Genomic DNA, 23,673 nt, shown 5'->3' on the forward strand with positions numbered 1-23,673 from the left:
GAGGATGATAAGCTGTTGACTCTGAGAGTTCGGAGGTTGAACTCCACTCTTGCTTAGAAATGTGAAGGGCCACACTCTTGGCTCCACTCTTGCTTAGAAATGTGAAGGGCCACACTCTTGGCTCCACTCTTGCTTAGAAATGTGAAGGGCCAAGGGCCTGGGGGAAGCGGAAGCCAGCAAGAATGCTTGCTGGCAGCTTTGCTGTGAGGTTGTTGGGGCTGGAAGTATTTGCCAGGGAGTTTCGACCATCCAAACCTTTTGTCATGTAAGAAGACACTGTGATTTGAAACATTAGGTAATTTGATGGGAAGACTTAGGGGGTACAGTCATCCACTCAGTTCACACCATACAGCCACCCACTCAGTTCACACCATACAGTCATCCACTCAGTTCACGCCATACAGTCATCCACTCAGTTCACACCGTACAGTCATCCACTCAGTTCACACCATACAGCCACCCACTCAGTTCATGGCAGAGAACTTGAAGTGTCACACTCTGGTCACAGTAATGTAAGGGCAGCTTTGGGGTTGCTTTGGAGGGATTACCCCCAAAATGAGAGACCAATGGATGGGCTCAATCTTGGTAGAACTCTGTCATGAGATATCACTAGATAACAGCTGCCAGAAAGGGTCAGTAGGTTTCCAATGGCATAATTATCCATTTCATCCATTAGGCACAATGTGTGTCTTATATATGTTTTATGTAATGTTTATTACTCTTAGAAAAGACAGAAAAGTGCCGTAGAGAATAGAACAAAATTCCCCATAACCCCCTCGTTTACCGTAATAAATTGTACTACATGCATATGCTTAATATTCAGACGTTTTAAATGCACTAAGTGAAAAAGAAGCTTCCTTAATTCTCTAATTGGTGTTTTTACCTTAAGTCGCTGCAGGAATGAGAAGTTTTTTTCCTGCATGTGTGTTCTCTGTCTTTTGTCCTGCTGTTTTAGGAAGCTTGCTAGGGCAGAATCTCAGATTTAGCCATTAAACTATCCGCTGTTTGAAATTTGAGGCAGAGCGTGTACATATTATTGTCCAAACGTTGCAACGCCAGCTTGGTGAGGTGACATCTGCGTCCTGGGTGAAACCAGGCCAACTATTGACTGAAACCCTTACTAATAACACAAACATATTTTGCATGTTATATGTATGATAGACTGTATTCTTCTAATACAGTAAGCTAGAGAAAAGTAAGCTAGAGAAAAGAAACTCTTATTAAGAAACTCATAAGGAAGAGATGATATATTTGCTATTCATTAAGTGGAAGTAGCTTGTTACAAAGGTCTTCATCCTTGTCATCTGCACACTGTGTAGGCTGAGGAGGAGGAGGAAGAGGAAGGGTTGGGGTTGCTATCTCTGGGGTGGCAGAGGCAGAAGAGGTGAAGGAGCGGGAAGGGAGGCAGGAGAAGCAGGCACACTTTGTACTTTTGATTGAAAAAAAATCATGTATAAGTGGGACTGTGCAGTTTAAACCTGTGTTGTTCAAGGGTCAGCTGTATATATGTGTTGTGTGTGTGTGTGTGTGTGTGTGCATCAATTGACCTGTCCTTCCTACTGAGTGACTTAGAAAATTTCTCCCAGTATCAGAAGTTTTCCTGTTGGTTGTTCTTGTACAATTGATTCCTATGGAATGAGACGTGATTTTTCCATGCTCCAGGGTAAAGCCCATTCCACTAATTTATTTGGGAGTAGAAACTTACAGGAGGTTAGTTGCTGTCCTCGGAGTGTGCAGGTCTATCATGGAAACCCACGTGATCCAAAGGGGAGCAGGAGGCCAGCAGATAGTGAAGATGCTATTGGGTAGCAAAGACATGGGCTCAACCTAAATGCCCGTCCATGGTAGACCAGATAAAGAAAATGTGGTACATAAACACCATGGAATACTGTGAAGCCACAAAAAAGAACTAGATCATGTCCTTTGCAGCAACATGGATGAAGTTTGAGGCCCTTATCCTAAGCAAACTAACACAGAAACAGAAAACCAAATACTGCACGTTCTCACTTACATGTAGGAGCTGAACAACACCCAGGGATACTGGGAGGGGAATGACAGACACCGGAGCCTATTTGAAGTTGGAGGGTGGGTGGAAGGAGGGAATCAGAAAAAATATTTATCAGGTACTATGCTTATTACCCAGCTGACAAAATAATCTGTATACCAAACCCCTGTGACACACAGTTTATCCATATAACAAAGCTGCACGTGTGCCCTGAACCCAAAGTAAAAGATCAAAAAAAAAAAAAATAAATAAATAAAAAAGAAAAAGAAAATGCCACTGTGGAAATCTATTGATTTTCTCTGAGTCAGGCAGATCATTGACTCCTCTTACTCCTGTTTTATAGACCCCCAAGAGCAAGGCTGGTGAAGCCACCAAAGTGGCTATTGATGTAGGCTTCCGTCACATTGATGCAGCGTTCTTCTACCAAAACGAGAAGGAGGTCGGAAAGGCCATTCGAGAGAAGATTGCTAATGGCACTGTGAAGAGAGAGGACATTTTCTACACTACCAAGGTGACAGTTCTGTGTGTGCAGTGGCCAGAGGCCACCGTCAGTTCAGATGTATTATTTAGAAAAACAATGTGATCTCAGTTTGACCAATGTATTTCCCTAATATTGTGAAGGCACATTATCAAAACATAGGAACAGTGTATTTATTACCTAATATTGTGAAGGCACATCATCAAAATATAGAAGAGGCTGTAGTTTTGCTCTGAAATGTGTGAAAGGTGGGACACAGTTCTTCAATGTCTCTGAGCAGTAGATATTATTCCTATATAAAATGATATTGATAATACTTAAGTCATTGTTATACGATTACCCAAGGCACTCTGGGGCCACTCCATTATTTCTTCAGTAATTGTTCTCAGGACATATCAAGTGAGGTTGGGATATTGTTCAGAAAAGGGAGCCAGACTAGGAAATACTTTTTTCTTTTTCAACTTGGCATTGAGTTTCCTGAATGTTATAACATTTTCCTAGTGTGGAAAACCTTTCTTCCAATGTAAACAAAGCTTTGGTTTCTGGAGATATATCCTATACCTGTTTACACCGATGACAACCTGTTGTTAGGATGCGTTTCTCAGCAGAATTGTTTTGAGGAATTCATTATACAGGACAGTAGATTCCATTCCCCCTGTCCTGACATTTCTTGACTGCTCTCAGAGGATGATGCCGTTAACCCTTGATGCATTAAAGTTGATTTTCCTGCTCCATCTAAGTTTTATTCACAGTTTTCTTACATTGCAGTCTTTCAAGTAAATCTCAGCATCTCATCAAGGATGTAATTTACCCTGAATAACACAAACGTAGCCCCAGCTCTTTTAGTTTTAGACCGTGGTGTTTTGTTACTCACGTGTCAATTTCTAACTGTTATGTTTAATTTTGGTCCCCACATATGTGAAATCATACGCTACTTTTTCTTTTGTTCACTGCAGCTTTGGACAACTGTCTTTAGGCTAGAATTAGTTCGCCCAGCCTTGGAAAGGTCACTGAAGAAACTTCAACTGGACTATGTCGATCTCTTCATTATCCACAATCCATTGGCTATGAAGGTCAGCTTTTGTTTTTCCCTTCTTATGCCCCAGACAGTTTTATCACTGTTATTAGCACCTCCATTGTCTCATTCCAGCTTGATTTCCTGGGTTCTTTCTGAGAGAGGTAGGTTTGAGTGAATTGCATAGAATTGCTAAATCGTTCACGAGTCTCCTTCACAGCCGAGTGACATTGAAATTTTCTGTCTGTGCTCATCCCCCAGCCTTAAGCGAGATGCAGGTTCGATGATCTCACTTCCTCTGGGCTAGAAAGATGAGGGCACTGCCCTGAATTTCTTAATGATTATGTTCCTGAGTGTAGGTTCTGAGCTATTAGGTTACTACAGACTACAGAGATACAACGTGAAATCTCCACCTCTTTATGGTGAGGGTTTCTCCCATATGTACCCCTCAGCCCCCAGGAGAGAGAGGTACCCGGGGTGGCACATGTGGCACAACTGGACTCCTTTGGGCTTCACTGATCCAACCTCTCATCACAGTGGACATTGACTAAGCACATCTGATGTCCTCATTATCTGAGTTGGGTGAGCATAAACTGAGGCTAAACACACTGATCAATAGTTACGGTAAGCTGTGTCCTCCACACCAGCCTGTCCTTCGGAAATGAAATAAATTTCAACTGTAGGGACAGCATTCTTAGTGAAGTGTGGGGGTGTACGGAGGAAGGAGCCTGCAGATAACTGTGGAGAAAAAGTGTTTTGCTACCGTCTCTCAGATTGTTCTCATCTTTCTTTTTTCCCATGTCGTCTCTTACCGACCCGCTCCACACACGCACATGCACATCCACACCTATCCTTATCTACACACATGCACTCACGCATACACACATATGCACACAGGCACACACACATGCACGCATGCATACACACATCTGCGCATGCAGACACACAAGCACACGCATCCACACACATGCACACATGCATGCTCAGATTAATAATCAGCCTCCTGAAAGTGGTGTGGTTAAGCTCCTTAAGCACCAGAAAGGGAATTTTCATACAAAACCTTCTTCTTTATCCTCTGTTTTCTCTGTTTTCCAATCTGGGGAGGAATTGCTGCCTAGGGATGCCAGTGGAAACATTATTTTTGACACTGTGGACCTTCGTGACACATGGGAGGTATGTTCTGCTGCAGACACCAGGCGGCACTGTGTGGTGAGGTTGGAATCACAGAAGGAGGGGTCAGAAGAGATGCGGTTTTCACTCCAGCAGTTCTCTGACCTCAGACATGGAACTTCTCTGCGCCTCCGAGTTCTCATCGGTGAAGTGAGGGAGTGGAATGAGATGACCCCTATGGTCCATGTTTAATTTTAACTTCTATGGCTCTTCATAGACATGGAAGCAGCTTTACCCTTGAGATCAGGTTGAGGACATGAACCCTAAAGAGGAGTCAGTATAGAGAAGCAGAAAAGGAGTCAGCACTTTATCCCAGACAGAAACACATCACAGAGGAGAACAGCTGCGGCCTGACTCAGCAGGAGGGTGGAAGGAGCAGGACAGTGATCCTGCCCTTGCAGCACCTATACCATTCATTTGTTTTTATCATTGTAGAAAGAGGCAGCAACAGACCCTTTACTACAGGAAAGGTTGAGAGTTTCTTTTGCCCTTGACTGTGGTGTAGTTTGTTAACTATTGCATCCTAACAGCAAAATAGGTACCATAGAAGTGAGTGGGACAGGTAAGAGGAAATGGAAAAGCAGCTTTATGTTTATTTGGTGTCCCGAGTGTGCATGTAATAGAATTAAGGAGACGAATATGTATACGGAACAAGAAAGGGCATTCAAAATTAATTTATTCAAGTGATAAAACTGTTTGATTCATTATAATTGTAATATATCATAAGTCAGATTTTCAGTTTATAAAAAGTCAGTGACAAATGAAATGGACAAACTACAGCAAAGGTCTACCATCCATTTCCTTCCTTCCCAGGCCCTGGAGAAGTGCAAAGACGCAGGACTAACCAAGTCCATTGGGGTGTCTAATTTCAATCGCAAGCTGCTGGAACTCATCCTCAACAAGCCGGGGCTCAAGTATAAGCCCACCTGCAACCAGGTGAGCCCTTAGCCCACAGGGCCTTCTCTGACTTTGTGTTCTTCACACACTTGCCACTTAATCATGCTGCCAAGTTTCTGGCTTTATATCACCTGTGTAGATGACCGTTCCTTTCACAGAAAGAGAAAATACTAGAGAAAAAGCAGTTTGAGTGGAGCAGAAGAGCCTGACTTCAGTTCTTTGGGGCTGGCTGTGAAGTTCCTATGAGACAGCCAACTGGAGGCAGAGTTGGGAGGTGGTCGCTTTGGTCTGGAGCTCAGGGGGTGGTCTAGGTGGAGATACAGATGTTTGGAATCATTGCTTTATAGATGGTAACAACTCACAGACAAGGATTAGCTCTCCTAGGGAAAGTTCATGGAATGAAAAGGAACAGGCAGGAAAGTTCACAGCAGAGGGTGAGGCAGAGAGGCACTGGCAAGGAGATTGAACAGGAGCTGCCAGACAGGTGGAGACAACCAGGAGACTGTGGCATCAGGGGCCAAAGAAAGAGCATTGAAGTGGCTTGAGTCAGACATAGGTGGATCCTACTGTGAGCAAATACTCCAAGAGGGAAGGATAAAGGGGGCTGGATTTGGTGGCATAGAGGTTATGGGAAGCCATGCAGGGCCTGCTTCAGAGTGGTGAGCACTGAAGCCAGATCAGAGGAAAGGAATGAGAAAGAGGAGGTATATAAATTATAATTAAAACATGATTTTTTTTTTTTTTTTTTGAGACGTAGTCTCGCTCTGCAGCCCAGGCTGGAGTGCAGTGGCCGGATCTCAGCTCACTGCAAGCTCCGCCTCCCAGGTTCACGCCATTCTCCTGCCTCAGCCTCCCGAGTAGCTGGGACTACAGGCGCCGCCACCTCGCCCGGCTACTTTTTTGTATTTTTTTAGTAGAGACGGGGTTTCACTGTGTTAGCCAGGATGGTCTCAATCTCCTGACCTTAAGTAAAGCTTTGTGTAGACCATTTTGATAATTATACAAAAAGCAGTTCAAAAATGTATACTCTTTGTCTTAGTTTTATATTTCTAGGGATATTTGTAGACAATCAAAATATGTTAAAAACTCCCATCTATATTATATAGTAATATAATATATATTAACATATATATATATATAATTTCTAAAACCAAATACTTAGAATTTTGAATTTCCACAAATGAGGAAATAAAGTTCTGATGGCTTCATAGAGACCTTTGAGAGGATATTATGAAGACTAATAGCAAAGAGGGAAAGCTTGTAATACTATATCAAAAGCATATCAGAGAATTATATGCTATTCTGTTTTTCAGGATGCTTTTAAGCCAAAAGAAACAGAAAACTCAATTCAAACAGGCTTAAAGTTGATTCACTTATAGAAAGTTTGGGTCTTGGTTGCACTAGAAGCTGTAAGATACTTTCTTGAAATGAACATATTTTGTCTGTGCTCCATGTTTTATAGCTTCGGAATGGCTCCTCATGGCAGTTGGGGGATAGATCTCCTCTTGTCTGTGCTCCATGTTTTATAGCTTCGGAATGGCTCCTCGTGGCAGGTGGGGGATAGGTCTCCTCATTCATGTTCAGCACAGCAGAGAGGGTTTTCTGGGGCTGTTTCTAAAGACAGAAGAATAATTTTCACAGAAGTTTTCTACCAATTTTTTTCCCATGTGTCATTGGCTTGAACACTGCAATGTACCTTTCATAAACCAATGAATGTAAGAGAAAGTAAGTGTATGACACAAATGTGTAACTGGCTTCTTCTGGGGCACAGAAGCTGAATATGGAGGAAGGGAGAATAAATGAATAAAATCAGGATTCTTATAAAATATGTTAATCTATACTATTCAATATATATGTTAATTTTAAATTATTTAACATCTTAAGAACAACAAAAATGACTAAAATTAAGCATACAAAATGATTAGAGGTTGCTACGTGGTTCTGGTAAAAGTCTAGGTGATCTGGTATTTTTTCCTATATCTAACATGAAAATATTTCTTTTATTACTTTTAAAAGTTTTTATTTTTGTAAAATTTTAAAAAAGATATAGAGAATATGAGTTCAAAAAGTTCATGGAAAAATGGAATTAAAAGATGTTAATAAAGATATCAACTATTTTTCAACACAAGCTTTACCAAATTCAGTATAGTTTTTAAAGCATAACTATATGCTTATGAGTATATGAACTAAGTATGTGAACTAATAGCAAATAGTAGCCATTTAGTTCATCTCTAAATAACTGAGAGACCTGGTAATTTAACCATGTCAATGTATTCTTTATTTTTTACATTATTAACTGTAATAAAAAGTCTCTGTTAAAGATTCTTAAAGATTCAGACACAAAAAGAACTCAGAAAGAGCCAAATCAGGACTGTAATGTGGATGACTAATGATTTTTCTGTCAGAATTCTTGCAAAATTGCCCTTGCTTGATGAAAAAAATGAGTAGGAGTATTGGTATGGTGAAAAGTAATCTTTGGTGAAGCTTTTTTGTTTTGTTTTGTTTTGAGATGGAGTCTCGCTCTGTCACCCAGGCTGTAGTGCAGTGGTGCGATCTCGGCTCACTGCAAACTCCAACTTCTGGGTTCAAGCCATTCTCCTGCCTAAGCCTCCCAAGTAGCTGGGATTACAGGCGACCACCACCACATCCTGCTAATTTTGTGTATTTTTAGTAGAGACAGGGTTTCACCGTGTTAGCCACGATGGTCTTGATCTCCTGACTTGTGATCAGCCCACCTTGGCCTCCCAAAGTTCTGGGATTACAGGCGTGAGCCACCGCGCCTGGCCCTGGTGAAGATTTTTGTGGGTATTTTCATACTAAAACTGGCTAATTTTCTCAAAACAGTTGTTATTCTTCTTTAGCCCTCTGGAGAGTCAATAAGCAAAATGCCCCAAGCATCCCAAAAAACTTGCTATGACCTTTTTTCTTGACCAATCTCCTTTTGCTTTGGCTGGACCATTTCCACATCTTGGTAGCAATTGCTTTGATTTTGCTTTGTCTTCAGGATTGTACTGGCAAAGCCATGTTTCACCTCATTTTACAATTCTTTGAAGATGCTTCAGGATCTTGATCTCACTTACCTAAAATTTCCTTGGAAAGCTTTGCTCCTGTCTGTAACTGATCTGGCCACAACAGTTTCATCACCCATGAATTGGAAAGTTCACTCAACTTAAATATTTCAGTCACTATCGTGTAAACTGAACCAGTTGAGATATCTATGGTGTTGGTTATCATTTCTGCTGTTAATCATTGGTCTTCTTTAATTAGGGCACTAGTAAGATACATTTTTTTTCCTGAAAATTGATGTGAATGGTATGCCATTGTGGGCTTCATCTTCAACATCATCTTGTTCCTTCTTAAAATCAATTATTCATTTGTGAACTTCTGATTTCTTTAGGGGATTTTGCCCATAAATTTTGTGTAAAGAGTCAATAATTTCACCATTCTTCCACCCATGCTTCACAATAAATTTGATTTTTGTTCTTCAATTTAGCAGAATTCATGTTTCTCTGATAGGGGAGTTGTCTTATCTTTCTCAATACCTCAAACTAGATCCTGTTTAGACATGTCATAACAAGTTAGTACAAGTTTATTTTGGCACATTTTTTTTGAAATCCATGTATAGTTTCTATATAATGCACATTTTCAATCAATTTTTTGAATATCCCCTCACGTTATAATCATTTTCTTTTTATGTACCCATCCTCACACTTAAGCAATAATTATCTCACAACCAAACATATTACATAGATAATTCTACCTCCGTATTATTTTGAAGCAGACATTATATCATTTTATCTGAAAATATTTAAAAAAATCTCTAAATCTTTAAAAATTGCCAGAATCTTTTTATACCACTTGAAATGGTAGCAATAATTTCTTGTTATTACTAAATATCATGAGTGCTGAAATATAATTTTATCATATTTTTACAGTTGATTCATTTAAATTGGTGTGGAAATAAGGCCCATACATTGCAATTGGATGATATGTCTCATAAATCACTCTTTTTTTTTTTTGAGACCTAGTCTCACTCTGTCTTCCAGGCTGGAGTGCAGTGGCATGATCTCAGCTCACTGCAACCTCCACCTCCCAGGTTCAAGCAATTCTCCTACCTCAGCCTCCTGAGTAGCTGGGATTACAGGCATATACCGCTACGCCTGGCTAATTTTTGTATTTTTAGTAGAGATGGGGTTTCACCATGTTGGTCAGGCTGGTCTCAAACTCCTGACCTCATAGTCTGCCCGCTTTGGCCTCCTAATGTGCTGGGATTACAGGTCTGAGCCACTGAGGCCGGCCAAATCACTCTATTAATAAGTTTGCTCTTTTTTTTTTTTTTTTTTTACTTCCCTCCTCCTCTTCCTCTTCTCCCTCCTCTGTCTTCTTCTGTTTCTTCTCTTCCTCCTTCTCCTCCTGCTCTTCTACCTTCTCTTCCTCCTCTTCTTCCGTGGCTCTCATTCTCACTCTGCCTCTTTCTTTCCTTCAATTTACTAATGAAAACTTAAGGCTTTATTCCTGTAAAGTTTTCCTCAGTATAGGATATACTGGTTGATCCAGTGATGTGATACAATTTAACATGTTCCTTTTGTACTTTCTGTAAATTGAAAGTTAGAGCTAAAGATTTGATCACATTTGGTTAATGTCATTTGAACTCGTGAATTTTAACAAATATGTCATTTTCCCAACCATTGTAGTTACTATTCTTTTTGATGCTCACCTTGCCATCATTTTGACCAGCAGGAGACTTTTCAAATGAGCTTCTTGGTCCTTTGACTTGCCTCATTTTTTTTATGTTCTTTGCCATTTAGAATGTAAGCTGTTCTAGGCTGAACTTGTAGCTTCCCCAGTCAGAAATGGAATTAGCCATTTTTCTAAGAAATCTTGGTTTCTCTGAGTAGAAATGTCATGTAGAGACTATAATTTGGGCACAAGATATTTTAATCATTTAAAAACACTAATTAAAAAAGAATACGTAAGTTATCGTATTAGTACGACCGCTGATGGAATTTGAAGGCATTTCAGAAGGTGCATGGGGAAAATGACCAATCTGAAATACATGGTACATATATTAATATAGTGCTAGATATTCCTTCAAAGCATTTTAAAATTTACATGTGGTTATTGGCTCATGTATTCTGACACCTTTTGGTCTTGAAAAATTACAGGTGGAATGTCACCCTTACCTCAACCAGAGCAAACTCCTGGAGTTCTGCAAGTCCAAGAACATTGTTCTAGTCGCCTACAGTGCCCTGGCATCTCACAGAGACCCAAACTGGTAAGAAGAGTATCAAAGAGTTAATTTATATCAGCAACTCTACCGATTAAGAAACTTTTAGCATTTCATTATGGATAAAGTCAAACATAGAACAGTGAACACAACAGTGTAGTGAATTCCCATGTAACACCACTGAGCTTCAATGTCACCAACATTCCTTCCCTCCTGTTTCATTTGTATATCTGCCTTCTCCCAGCCCCACTCCAAATACAATTTCAAAGTGATTTGAAAGTGAAATTTACATAGACTGTAATGCATATATGTTAGCTGTACAATTTTGATAAATGAATGTACTTTGTAATCCACATTATTGTCATGATATAGAAACTTTCTCCCAAAAATGTTAATTTGTGTTCCTTCTGAGACAATTCCTCCCCACCTCTAGGCAACTATGTTCATAATGTTTTCAGTCGTAGACTACTTTTGTCTGCTGTAGTACTTTATGTAAAGAAGTCATATATATTCTTTTGTGTAGCTTCTTTTGCTCAACCTGTCTGTGAGATTCATTCCTGTAGTTGCATGTGTCTGTTCTTTCCATTTTACTGCTGTAAAATATTCCATTGTATGGACATGCACACCACAAGTTGTTTATCCATTCACCTATTGATGGGTAGTTTAGTTGTTTCCAGTTTGCCACAATTGCAAATGAATCTCTATGAATATTTATGAGACACTTCGAAACATACTATATTGTATCTTCTCCTCTCGTTGTCCGGGGCTTTGGGCAAAAGGGGTAGCACACTCTAGAGTTTTCATCTACACTCTTCATATCTGTTGTTTTTCTCTAGGATGGACCCAGATAGCCCATATCTCTTGGAGGAGCCAACCTTGAAATCCATTGCCAAGAAACACAGTAGAAGCCCAGGCCAGGTCGCCCTGCGCTACCAGCTGCAGTGGGGGGTGGTGGTCCTGGCCAAGAGCTTCTCTGAGAAGAGAATCAAAGAGAACTTCCAGGTACAGGTCAAGTGGTTTTGCTCCAAAGTGAGCCACGGTCGCTGCTCTGGGCCATCTCTCTTCCACGGGGGAATGTGCCACATGTCATTCATGCCCGTGCTTCTCTCCTCTGTGTGCTAAGGGAGAGGGACAGGATGGAAGAGTGTGAAGAGAGATCACTGGATTCACAGTTCTAAAGTTTATCACCTCTAGGACTGACTTTGCCACTCACTAGTTGTGTGACACTAAGCAAATTTCAACTCCACCATTTTTATGAGTTTCAGGAGTTCTACATGGTAAATAACTTTAAGAACCCTCATTTCTCTCCTTCACCATCTCTATCTGACAAATCTCCATTTGTATTTTATGATCAAACTCAAACAGGATTACCTGCTTTGTTACATATCATACATACATAACCATTGGAACAACATAGCACATTTTTCACCACAATAGTGCCTGGCGTGGTTCTGTTAGTGAGTCTTTTCCCTTTTAACTTAATATTGTTTTTCTCTAAGATGTCAGTGTGCTCTCTGGACTGTGAGACCCTAAATGCAGTGACTCCTTCTGGGTCATCTTTTATCACCTTTCCCCTGGCAGTGCCCCAGGCAGGTGGGAAGCTAGGTATAATTTCATAGACTGACCAAATTATTAATAGTAAATCAATGAGTAAAGATTTTACCTGAAGACTTCCTCATATACACTCCAATCCGTTAGATCAATCAGTGGTCTTTAATTTACTTTGTTTTGAATTCTAAAAGAATTTTTAAAGACTATGTATGCTGTTGTCCATGTAAAGATGGCAGCTGGAAAAATCAACATGAGTTTAGTTATTACAAAGGATGATATTTGAAGCATATTTTCTAGTGTATTTGCTTCACAACTTTGTAGCTCTAAATTTTTAAAGTTATACTAAAATCAAATAGGCAAATCTAAATCTTGCTACAATATAGAAAAAAATCTTACTGTATTTTATTTTTCAATTTAACTTAACATGTTAGTACATATCCCTGTGACAACCATGTCACTTCTGGAGTATATTTTAGGATGAATCACTGATGGGTAAATGTATGGGTGGATAGGTAGATAATGGGCAGATATAGGTAGAGAGAGAGAGAGAGACATTAGATAGATATGTAGATCATAGATGGATGGATAGATAGGGCTCTGAGTTTTCTGTTTTCTGCATGAAATAATGAACTTAATTTTTTAAAACCAAATATCTCTTTTCTTTGCTATTAAGGGATTCTTCATCAGGGGTTATGTGTCTATATGTTTTCAAATAAAAACAACTCTTGGCTTAAGTAAGATAAATATATTCAAAAAAGTTATTTTTTTGTTGTTGTTGTAAGGAAGTAGTATTTGGTGCTATTTAGTAGTAGCTGGAAATAGTAGTTGAGGGCCTGCAATGAGCCAGTGGTATGGTGGAACAATTGATCAGGAAATGCTTTTCTAAGGCCAACAGATTCTTGGAGCAAGGTTGTCCTGTGTTCCAAGGCTTGTACAGTCAAAGACTGGGTCAAGTTCCAGGGGAAGTGAGTAAGGGAAATCCTCACCAAGTGTGGTCAAGTCAAGGAAGCAGGTATTTTGTCCAGATTTGCCTTTGTTTAGGATAAAGAATTTATTTTTTCTGTCTCAAGCAATTCTCTAGAAATGTCTAAGATTGATAAGTTGTCTTTCTTTTAGAAGTGGAGCAGAGCAGGAGGGAGGTGGGATGGAAAAGTAGCAGAACTCAGGGGGAAGAGGTCTCAGGGGGAAGAGGTCCCACCTAGAGGCCAATGAGGACAGAAATACTTTCCATATTGCCATCCTTGCCTCTGCCCTCTGAAAGCCTTGTATTCCCAGGAAGAAGCTGCTGTCCTGGGGACAGGTTAATGTGTTTTCTTCCTTTCAGGTTTTTGACTTTGAGTTGACTCCAGAGGACATGCAAGCCATTGATGGCCTCAACAGAAATTTTCGATATGCTAAGTTACAATTGTAAGTCATGCTTGCAGATTCTTTCACAGGCTATTTTCTGTAATATGCAGGCAAACAGAGGAACACATCTTCCCTAAATCAGGAGGGCAGGCCAGATTGCAGGAATAGGTATGAAACAGGAGCTTCCCTAGAGTCCTCATTTGGCTCAATCTCTGACCCAACAGGAATGTGAGTCTGTAAGTGAAACTGCTGATGTCTGCACCATTGTGAATGCACTTCTTCTACTTTTTTTGTTTTTTTTCAGAGACAAAGTCTTACTCTATTGCTTAGGCTGGAGTGCAGTGACACGATCTCAGCTCACTGCAACCTCCGCCTCCCAGGTTCAAGCAGTTCTCCCGCCTCAGCCTCCTGAGCAGCTGGGATGATAGGCGTGTGCCACCACGCCCAGCTAATTTTCATATTTTTAGTGGAGACGGGGTTTCACCATGTTGGTCAGTCTGGTCTTGAACTTCTGACCTCACGATCTGCCATTGCGCTCCAGCCTGGGCAACAGAGTGAGACTCTGTTCAAAAAAAAAAAAAAAAGACCTTGTTGAAGGGTGCACATGGAGAGGAACTGAGCAGGGCCTCAGACCACCAGCCAGCGAGAAACTGAGGCTTTCATTCCAACAGCTCAGAAGCAGCTGGATTCTGCCAGGGATCCCATGACCTTGGAAGGAGCTCATTCCCCACTGAGACTTCAGGGACACCCTGCCTATGTGTTGTGCCTTCATTGCAGGGCATTGAGGATCCAAGCAGAGACATTAGCTCAGTTCTGTCTGGCTGCACACAAATCACTATAACCTTAGCAGCTTAAAACCAACACAAGGGGAGAGAGTGCAAATGGCAATTATAATACAGGATGACAGTCAAGGAGACAGAAGGACACGTGCAATCCTGGAAGATGGGGTGGAAGGAGTGTCAGAAAAGATGTTACAATGGCCTCTGAGGAACATGCTACAGAATTATATGAAATATATTTCATTCAACAATAAATATGTGTTGAGCAGTTATAATGTGCAAAATATTATTGAAGGCACTAAAGCCAAACAGATAAAAATCTAAGCCCTCATATAACTTACATTCCAGGAGACAGAAACAGACAATACACTAATGAGTATGTAGAATGAGGACCATGTTGCATGACAAGAAGCTCTGTGAAGGGGAAAAAAAGCACGGAAAGGGGTAGAGTATGGAAGGAGTGTAGGGACAAATGAAATTACAAACAGTAGAAGCAGGGAATCCTCAGTGAGACAGAGACATTGAGAAAAGACCTGAAGGAGCAGAGGAAGTGAGCTTTGCTGACAGCTGAGGGGAGAGGGCATCAGGCAGAGGGATCCTGAAGGGCAGTCCCTGCAGCAAGGGCAGGCTAGGAGTGAATTGTGTATGTGTATGCACACACACATACACACATACACATGTGTATATATATATATACACACACATACATATACATACAGACATACACACACACACACGAGTAAATATACTTGCTCAGGGAAAGATTTTTCTCAACTCAATTCATAACATATTCACACAAACTCACATATTGTTTCCCAGCTACCCTCCCTAACCAGATGCTCTTACCAAACCCTGGCCTGTGTCCAGCTGTGTGCAGCTGGGGGTACACGGAAGGGAGGAAGGAAAGACAAGAGACTTGACTCTGATGGCCCTCGGTCCTGAGTAGAGATGGGTTTCTCCATGTTGGCCAGGCTGGTCTCGAACTCCTGACCTCAGGTGATCCACCCGTTTCAGCCTCTTTACCTTTCAAATAGTCATTTGCTTTTCATCCTCTCCCTTTGGCCCTTTGAAGTTTCACTGGAAACTCAACTCAAAAAAAACCAGATTATTTGGAAAAATGTATTTAACATATACAAACAGAAACCTTCAGAATGAAGACCCAAAGATACAGGGGAAATTACACACCTTTATTCTTAGGTTCAACAAACTATGGACAGCTGTGTAGAAATAGGATGGGATAAGAAGGGCCTGACCTAATGCTAACGGACAGAGCGGGGCCCCCAGCAAGGCCTGACTATCTAGATTCTCCGCAGCCTCCCTGAGCAGCGCTCCCTCCTTGCTGCTGTGGGGCAGGGCCCTCTGTGGAATGGGGCTCTTACGACCTACAGTCAAAGAAGGTGGGCAAATAATTATTTAATAGACAGCATTTACACAGAAAAGCAGAGGGAAAGTTAGAGTAATATTTTTTTTGAGATGGAGTCTCGCTCTTGTTGCCCAGGCTGGGGCGCCATGGTGCAATCTTGACTCACTGCAACCTCCGCCTCCTGGGTTTAAGCAATTCTCCTGCCTCAGCCTCCGAAGTAGCTGGAATTACAGGCATGCACCACCATGCCCAGTTAATTTTGTATTTTTAGTAGAGAGGGTGTTTCACCATGTTGGTCAAAGTGGTCTCGAATTCCTGACCTCAGGTGATCCACCTGCCTTGGCCTCCCAAAGTTAGAGTAATATTTTTGTTTCATGGCTGGCTTTGGGAAAGGGGCTCTGCCTTCTACGACCCACTTCGAGGAGGAGGGAGTCTAGCTTCTGTGGCACCTCGGGGGAACGGGAGACAGAACAGCAGGAGGAGGTCAGAGAAAAACTGTGATCTTCACATTGAGGCATTGTCCTTGCCTATACCTCAGAGGAGCCGCTGCCATTTCTCTAGGTCAAGTTCATGAAGTTTACCCTCCCTCAGCTCTCCAGAAATGACTGAAATGCAGGGGGAAAACCTGCAGCTCAGGAGGCCAGGAAAGTCCTTGTCACACAATATTCCCCGAACGGCAGTGCTGTTGGCATACTTGCTTCCTGGTGTTTTCCTTGGAGAACTTCAGTACATGGAATGACTGGAAAATTAATAGCCCCATTTTAGGAGCCTCCTTTCAACTAGCTGGTACTAAAACCTGTGCAACTCAGAGCACATTCCCTGATCCAGGTTGGTGATTGACAGTTCTACCATGCCATCAAAGCCCCTTGGTCACTGTGAATCAGCGATATTGTCCAGAGAGGGCGGGTGGATTTCACGCTATTGAATCACTTTTGGATTATCCACCGTGGTGGGCATGAGTTCATAAATGAGAGTGGGACAAGGGAGAAATGTCTGTTTCTGACAGCAGATGGGCCTGTCCTGCCCTTCACTAAAAGCTAGCCTCTGGAAGCTCCTCTTCACCTGTTTAACCTTGAGGCAAATTGTCACTAGCACAGGTGGGAAATATTTTCAACTTCCAACACTAACTACAAAGCAAAGGTAACAGCAGTTAAACCACTTACAGTCTTAACTTTTCTGGGCCACCTGATATATATCTCATGTATATATGATATATGTATGTTTGTACATATGTTTATATAGATGTTTATATCTGTTTATATATATGTTTACATAACTTGTATATCTGAAACTGCAATCCCTAAGCTAATTAGAAAATATATTGAAGAAAATTACTGGACTAGAGGAAAAATCGACTCACAAACAAGCACTATACTTTACTGTTGACCTACTTGGTATTTAAAACTGTGGTGAGTTGCGATGCCAGTTAAAGGCATCTGTCATTTTACTATGGGGCATGTTCAAAAACATCAAATTGATAGCCCAGATAGACGTACAAAAAATGAAACTTTAATGTTCTCCCTTTGTCTTTAGAAATCCATCCAGAAAATAAACAGTGTATTTTCAAAACAGGACAAAGTGATCAGATGCCAGTCTCTTAAGAATGAAGGGTTATGTAGACAGTCAAGGAGAATTGGGAAATTCAGAACTCAGATATTACGTTTGCCACTAGAACAACCTTGTAACAAGCAACACAAGAAAATCCAGCCCAGTTTCGGTTTGACCCATTCTTTTCTTGGCAGAGACATTATTCTTCCTTCTCTGCTTCTTGGTCTTCTCCACTGACAGCCAAGATAAAATTCTGTGACCAGGAATCTACCAACCCTCTCCTCTCCATGAGAAACAGCTACTCAACACTCGCTGGGGGACTCAGGGGACCCACTGGGCAAGTGAATAGCCCTTTGCTCTGCATAGCTCAGTCCAACAAAATTCTTCCTGGGGAAAAAAATGATGCAAATTAATCTTATCGCCAAACATTTCCGTAAGTATTTCTCTTCACATGCCTCATGTTCAGACTAAGAAAAATCACAGATTTTCTTCAGTGGAAAAAAAAAATTATCCTGTTGCAGCAGGGAAATGGCTAGAGGCTTTTATGAACATTTGAAGTTCAGGTAAAGAGTTTACTTGATTTGAATAATCTCAGTCAGGTGCTGAAACAGGTTATGACCGCACGCGGACCAACGCAGCGGATGATCTGCCACCAGCTGCCCCATGCGCGACGATAAACCAGCCCAAACCGTTCAGCGCGACGCCAGCGCCCGACGCAGCCGCCGTTCGCCGCTCGGTGTTCCAGCGCAATGACCGCAGCGTCGGCCCTGATCCCACCGTACGATTCCGCCAGTCCAGCGCGGCCAGAAATTCCTTGGGGATGGTGAGGGACAAGGAACCTGGCCAGATATTGAGGCTGAGGGTGACAGACATCAAGGGTGGGGGATTCTGGCTACTAACTGAGGTAATAGGATTCTTGCTAAAACTGGGGTCTTGGGACATACCCCAAAATGGGGCCTCACTGAAAAAGGAGCTCAGGGGAGCCTGACTAGGGTTGGGGCAAGAAGAGAGTCCTTGTCACCAGAGAATGCTCTCTAAACACCCTCCCGTGAAGAAAAGAACAGCGGCCCAGCATTCTCTGTGCTTCCTGGCCCAAGTCCTCATCTTGCATTGACCTGATGATCTCCACGCTGTCCACACATGGAGCAGAGGTGACAAGATTGCGTGGCCTTGTTTCTCCTTCAGCACAGCTGAGATGAACTAAAATCCACCGAAGGAACTTGAAGTTAGCACAAGCACAGGGTCTAGGAATCCTAGAAAAGAAAAAATGGGTTTACCAAAACTCTAATGCAAGGTTGAAACCCTGACAACAGGTCAAAATGGCACACGTTTTTGTGTTTGTTGGTTTTGTAGGGACCAAGGGAAACCATCCTCTTTGTCTCTGAAAAAGGCTTCCTGGAAAATTAACTGGCAAAAGGCAGATTAATAAGAGAACAGGTGTACAAAGGTATTAATGTGCAAAGGACAGAATCAGGCTGATTACCCCAACCCCTCCCTCAACTGGGTTCAGAAGTGTATGTAGTATCTTACGGTTACCAAAAGAATGGGAGTTGAGAGCATGGCACAAAACAGGCTCTGGTGGGGAAATAAGTTATGAGAGGAAGAGAAAAGGAAGTCTGGCTAGCAAAGGTGGTCTTGTTGTGTAGCTGAAACCTCACAGGGAGCAGCGCTCAGAGAGAAGAGGTGAAGGTTTCAGGTCTATAAAGGTATCAGACTCTCAGTTAACCCTAGGGTTCAAGGGGAGGCTCCATGAGCTTCAGGCTGCATCGAAAAGGATCTTATCCAGATGCAACTCTCCCCTGCCCAAGCCAGCTTTGCAGAGCTGTTTCTGTTGGCAGTCCCTTTAGGCCACCTCAAAATATGCTGTCAAAGAAAGACCCATATTAGACTGAAATACTTTGGTTTCCTTCAGTTTTTATTGATTTTGTTTAAAAATAAAGACCCTACCTCTGGCTTCCTGATTCAGCATCTCCCAGGGTTAGGCCCAGGCATTTGCATTCTTGGAAGCTCCTCAGGGGAGCTGCCCCGGTAAGAACCCCTCCTTGGGTTCTTGGGAGTGGACATTCATTCCTCTGGGCAACAATCTTCATGCACTACCCGCTGTACATCCTAATCCAAATGCCTGTGATACACCAGGGACACCTGGGGACAGCTCCCTCACGGATCTTGTGTTGTTCCTCTGTCCCCTTTTCTCCCTCTCTCTGCACTGTATGGTTTCAGGGAACCTTTTCTGATATGGATGCCACCTCCAGATTTCTCCATTGTGCTTGCTGTGATGCGAAAGCTAGGACTATTTTTCAGTTCTTGATGTTTCCTGTGGTCCTTTTACCTGCCTGGGCCCAATTCCTTTCAAACCCCGCTTGGTCATCTGGTTCTGTTTCTGACTGTCAGATTCACGAACCCAAGCATTGGCCATTCTCATCACCACCATGACACCCACACACCAGTGTCAGTTTCCTAAAGTCATCAATTGTTGGCCAAGGGAATGTTTGCAAAGCAGAAGATTATGAAGACCCCTGTCCTGAATCCTCATGCAGCTCATACTTGAGGAACCTCTCCTGTCTTCTGAATTTGCTGCCAGAGTTGCTGTCTTGGCATCTTCTCTTTGCATTGCTCTTCATGAATTGGAGGCCTGATCCATTTCTCTCCTTGGATTTGTTCCATTGTCTTTGGTGCTGTGTGGACGGCATACCTTGTAGGGTAGTCACACCTGTCAGCAATAACGTAGGTATACGCTGTAAGGCAGATGCACCTGTCAGCAATAACGTAGGCATCCCCGTAGGGTAAACTCACCTGACAACAATAATGAGGCAGACCCTGTGAGGCAGACTCACCTGGCAGCAATAACTTAGGCATAACCTGTATGGTAGACACACCTGATAGAAATAACTTAGGCATACCCTGTAAGGCAGATGCACCTGTCAGCAATAATGTGGGCATACCCTGTAAGGCAGACTCACCTGACAACAATAACTGAGGCATACCCTGTAAGGTAGACTCACCTGGCAGCAATAACGTAGGCATAACCTGCAGGGTAGAGTCACCTGACAACAATAACGTAGGCATTCCACGTATAGTAGACACACTTGTTAGAAATAACTTAGGCATACGCTGTAAGGCAGATGCACCTGTCAGCAATAATGTGGACATACCCTGTAAGGCAGATGCACCTGTCAGCACTAATGTAGGCATCCCCTGTAAGGCAGACTCACCTGGCAGCAATAACGAGGGGCATAACCTGCAGGGTAGAGTCACCTGACAACAATAACTTAGGCATTCCATGAGGCAGGCGCACATGGCAGCAAACTTATCCTAAGAAATGAGGGTTGCCACGTGGAGGTCGCTGTTGGGAGGAGTTCAGTGATGGTGCTATATATAAACTGCATGCTTTTTTGGCAAGTGATTACAGTTTTCCCGTCCAGTCTGCTGACGCCGGATCACCCTGTAAGTAACCCCCAACTAAGCCCCGTAGGTTAATAGGGGCCCAGCACAATGGGTTCCTTACTTATAACTTGGTACCATCTTTAATAGCTACAAAAGTAGATATATGATACTGTTCCTTTATGCTTATTTTATTTCACCTTTTTTCCCTGAGTAGTCTCTGGAGAATGATACTTTTGTAGTTTTTTTCTTTTTCTTTTTTTTCTTTTTTTGAGACAGAGTTCTCACGCTTCAGGTTGGATGCAGCTGCCAGATCTCAGCTCACTGCAAGCTCTGCCTCCCGGCTTATGCCATTCCTCCTGCCTCAGCCTCCCGAAAGTAGCTGGGACTACAGGCCGGCCACCTCAGCCTCGCTAGTGTGTTTAGTGCAGAGACTTAGGTTTCACCGTTAGCCAGGATGGTCTTCATCTCCTGACCTCGCGATCCCACTGTCTCAGCCTCCCAAAGTGCTGGGATTACAGGCTTGAGCCAATGCCACTGCTCAGTAGTTTCTAGCCTATTCTGTCCTGGAAGGAAATGTAAGATTCCATGTTCAAAAGCCAGCTCTTGTTTTAGCTGGAGGGGAACCAGTTAGATAAAGCAACAGGAGCTGGGAAGTGACGAGACACATGAAATCTCTCTAGACCTAGAGAAGTCGGCAACCTGGTGACCTTCCCTGGAGTGTGAGCCGTTCTGGTGATATTCTTGATCTGTATGATAACACTTCTAATTTCTTTGAGCACCTTTGCTGCCCGTTTTCCATGTTTCTGGATATTGCTGGACTGTTTCTCCACCTCACTCACTCCCTCTTTTACATCTCATGAAAGCCAAACTAAACAGTAACAGCTGCTAATCTATGTGGCGAAATATGGGTAGCTGAGACCTTAAAGAACTGAGCAAGAGTTGCCCTCTCAGCAAATCTCAACTCTCGAGTCACCCTTCTTCCTGCACTGAAGGAAATCCTGGCAGCTTTTCTCTAGCAGGAACCACCAGATGGGATGAGAGGATAATGAATTTCTTTCCTGCACCAAGTGAGTTACTTCCCAGAAAAAGATGTTTGAGCCCTTCCATGTAAAAGTATAAACTGAGAAAAGGCAGTATTTGTTTTAAAATATTTTGCTGAATGGAAGAAAGTTATTTTACAGAAAAACCATGAGGAGTGGGATAGAGTTTAAACTCTGATAGGGAATTTAACCAAACAGAACAAAGTTCAGTAAGGACTCTGCAATTCATGAGGAAAAGGCACTCAGGTTTATCAGAAAGGTGTTTTTTTTTTTTTTTAATACTTTCATACCACATTCTTGTCATGCATTTGTAGGATTATTGTAGACCTTACAAATTTTTATTTTACAATAACTTGCATTTATTCATTCATTCCTTTCCCAACCTGTTGACTACAGTTCGGGACCAAGGGTGGCCAGAACCCATCCCAGCAGCTCCAGGCACAAGGTAGGAACCACACCTGGACAGGACACTGTCCCACGGGTGTAATTTCACACCTGCGCCCACAGTCACCTGTGAGAATGGGATCTAAAGCTAACTACTCACAAGGCACATCCTTGGAATGTAGGAGCAAAGTGCAGTATCCAGAGAAAACCCACGCTGGCTGGGGGACAAAGTGTGAACTCCACTGACAGTGGCCCCAGCCAGGAATTGATTTTTTGTCTCATCAACATTGTAACAAAAAGACATTGAATAAAACAACATTATTCAACGACCTAATTATATTGCTCCTACAACCTAGCTGCCGTGCTTGTGCTCTTTAACAATTGAATTTTTAGATCACTAAAAGCTTGAAAAAGACTTTCCTGATAGCCACACCATTCACCACATGGTATAAAAACCTAAATCTCCTAAAGCCAGGATAATTACATAATGTAACATTTTTGTGAAGGAACCGAATGCACGACTTTAACCGAAACCCTGGTGGGGATCTGAGGCGCGTACAATGGAACTGTTTAAATTGATGCCGCCTAATTTTAAAATCTCATCTGTAGGAAAGTGCCAGGAAATTGTCTTGGCAATAGGCATTCTCTAGAGGCAATGGAGGAATGAAGTACAGAGATGAGGGTTTGCAAAGTAGCCAAAAGTTTAAAATTCCAGGGGCTGAAAAGTAAGCTTTCACAAACCCACCTATTGGCGGTCTTAAGCACATTTCTTTGCTGTATATTTCAAAATATTCACTGAAAAAAAAACCCCAAAAAAAGCAGACAAGGAAACAAATGTAGGATGCTTCACAGTCAGCAAGACAGCTGTGCTAGATCCTTCAGAAAGGTCAATGACATGAAACATACACACCCAAAAAGGAGGAATTGTTCTAGATTTAAAAGGACCAAAGAGACACAACCAATTCTTGAACCTTGGTTGGATTCTGAGTTGATTCTTCTTTAAAAGCTAAAGGACATTTTGGGAACAACTGGGGAAATCTGAACATGGGTTGTTTATTAGACAATATTAGGCAATTGTTAGTTTTCAAAGGTGTGATAATAGTATTGTGCTTATGTAGGGTAGCAAGCCTCCATCCATAGGAGATGGTGCCTAGGAAAATCAAGATGTTCGCACTTTTATTAAGTTTCAATAAAACAAGCAGTGCTTAAAACGTGATAATAGGCCAACAATAAGCATTCATTGCCTCCTTTACTCTTTCAACTTTTCTATAACTAATCTTTTAAATTTTAAGTTCTAGGGTATATGTGCACAATGTGCAGGTTTGTTACATATGTATACATGTGTTCCCGTTGGTGTGCTTTTCGCACCCAATAACTCATCATTTACATTAGCTATATTCCTAATGCCTCCTCCCCCATCCCCCTTACACCCTACCTATTGTGGCCCCAGTGTGTGTGATGTTCCCAACCCAGTGTCCAAGTGTT

At 42.1% G+C, this 23,673-nt stretch overlaps 1 protein-coding gene across 2 annotated transcripts; it reads left to right on the plus strand.

The window, feature by feature from the left end:
* The first annotated feature begins 3,675 nt into the window (after window positions 1-3,675).
* LOC100997485 (aldo-keto reductase family 1 member C15-like) lies at window positions 3,676-14,043 on the plus strand. 2 transcript variants are annotated; one of them, XM_031652549.1, is made up of 4 exons: window positions 3,676-5,604; window positions 10,731-10,840; window positions 11,629-11,794; window positions 13,668-14,043. In XM_031652549.1, exons 1-4 carry the CDS (start codon window positions 5,434-5,436, stop codon window positions 13,752-13,754), a joined length of 534 nt encoding a protein of 177 aa, XP_031508409.1. In that variant the 5' UTR covers window positions 3,676-5,433; the 3' UTR covers window positions 13,755-14,043. The 2 variants fall into 2 exon arrangements, with proteins under 2 accessions (XP_031508409.1, XP_031508408.1); XM_031652548.1 differs by lacking the exon at window positions 13,668-14,043 and having other exon boundaries at window positions 11,629-13,660.
* The last annotated feature ends 9,630 nt before the right edge of the window (window positions 14,044-23,673 follow it).

This window comes from Papio anubis, chromosome 11, assembly GCF_008728515.1.
Source record: "Papio anubis isolate 15944 chromosome 11, Panubis1.0, whole genome shotgun sequence".
In the NCBI taxonomy this organism is placed as follows: domain Eukaryota; kingdom Metazoa; phylum Chordata; class Mammalia; order Primates; family Cercopithecidae; genus Papio; species Papio anubis.

Bases quoted from the DNA above. Each gene is read 5' to 3' on its own strand.
- LOC100997485 (XM_031652548.1), top strand. From the start codon at position 5,434: ATGGACAAACTACAGCAAAGGTCTACCATCCATTTCCTTCCTTCCCAG. The intron at 5,605-10,730 runs GTGAGCCCTTAG...GAAAAATTACAG, and splicing joins ATAAGCCCACCTGCAACCAG to GTGGAATGTCACCCTTACCT. The intron at 10,841-11,628 runs GTAAGAAGAGTA...GTTTTTCTCTAG, and splicing joins TCTCACAGAGACCCAAACTG to GATGGACCCAGATAGCCCAT.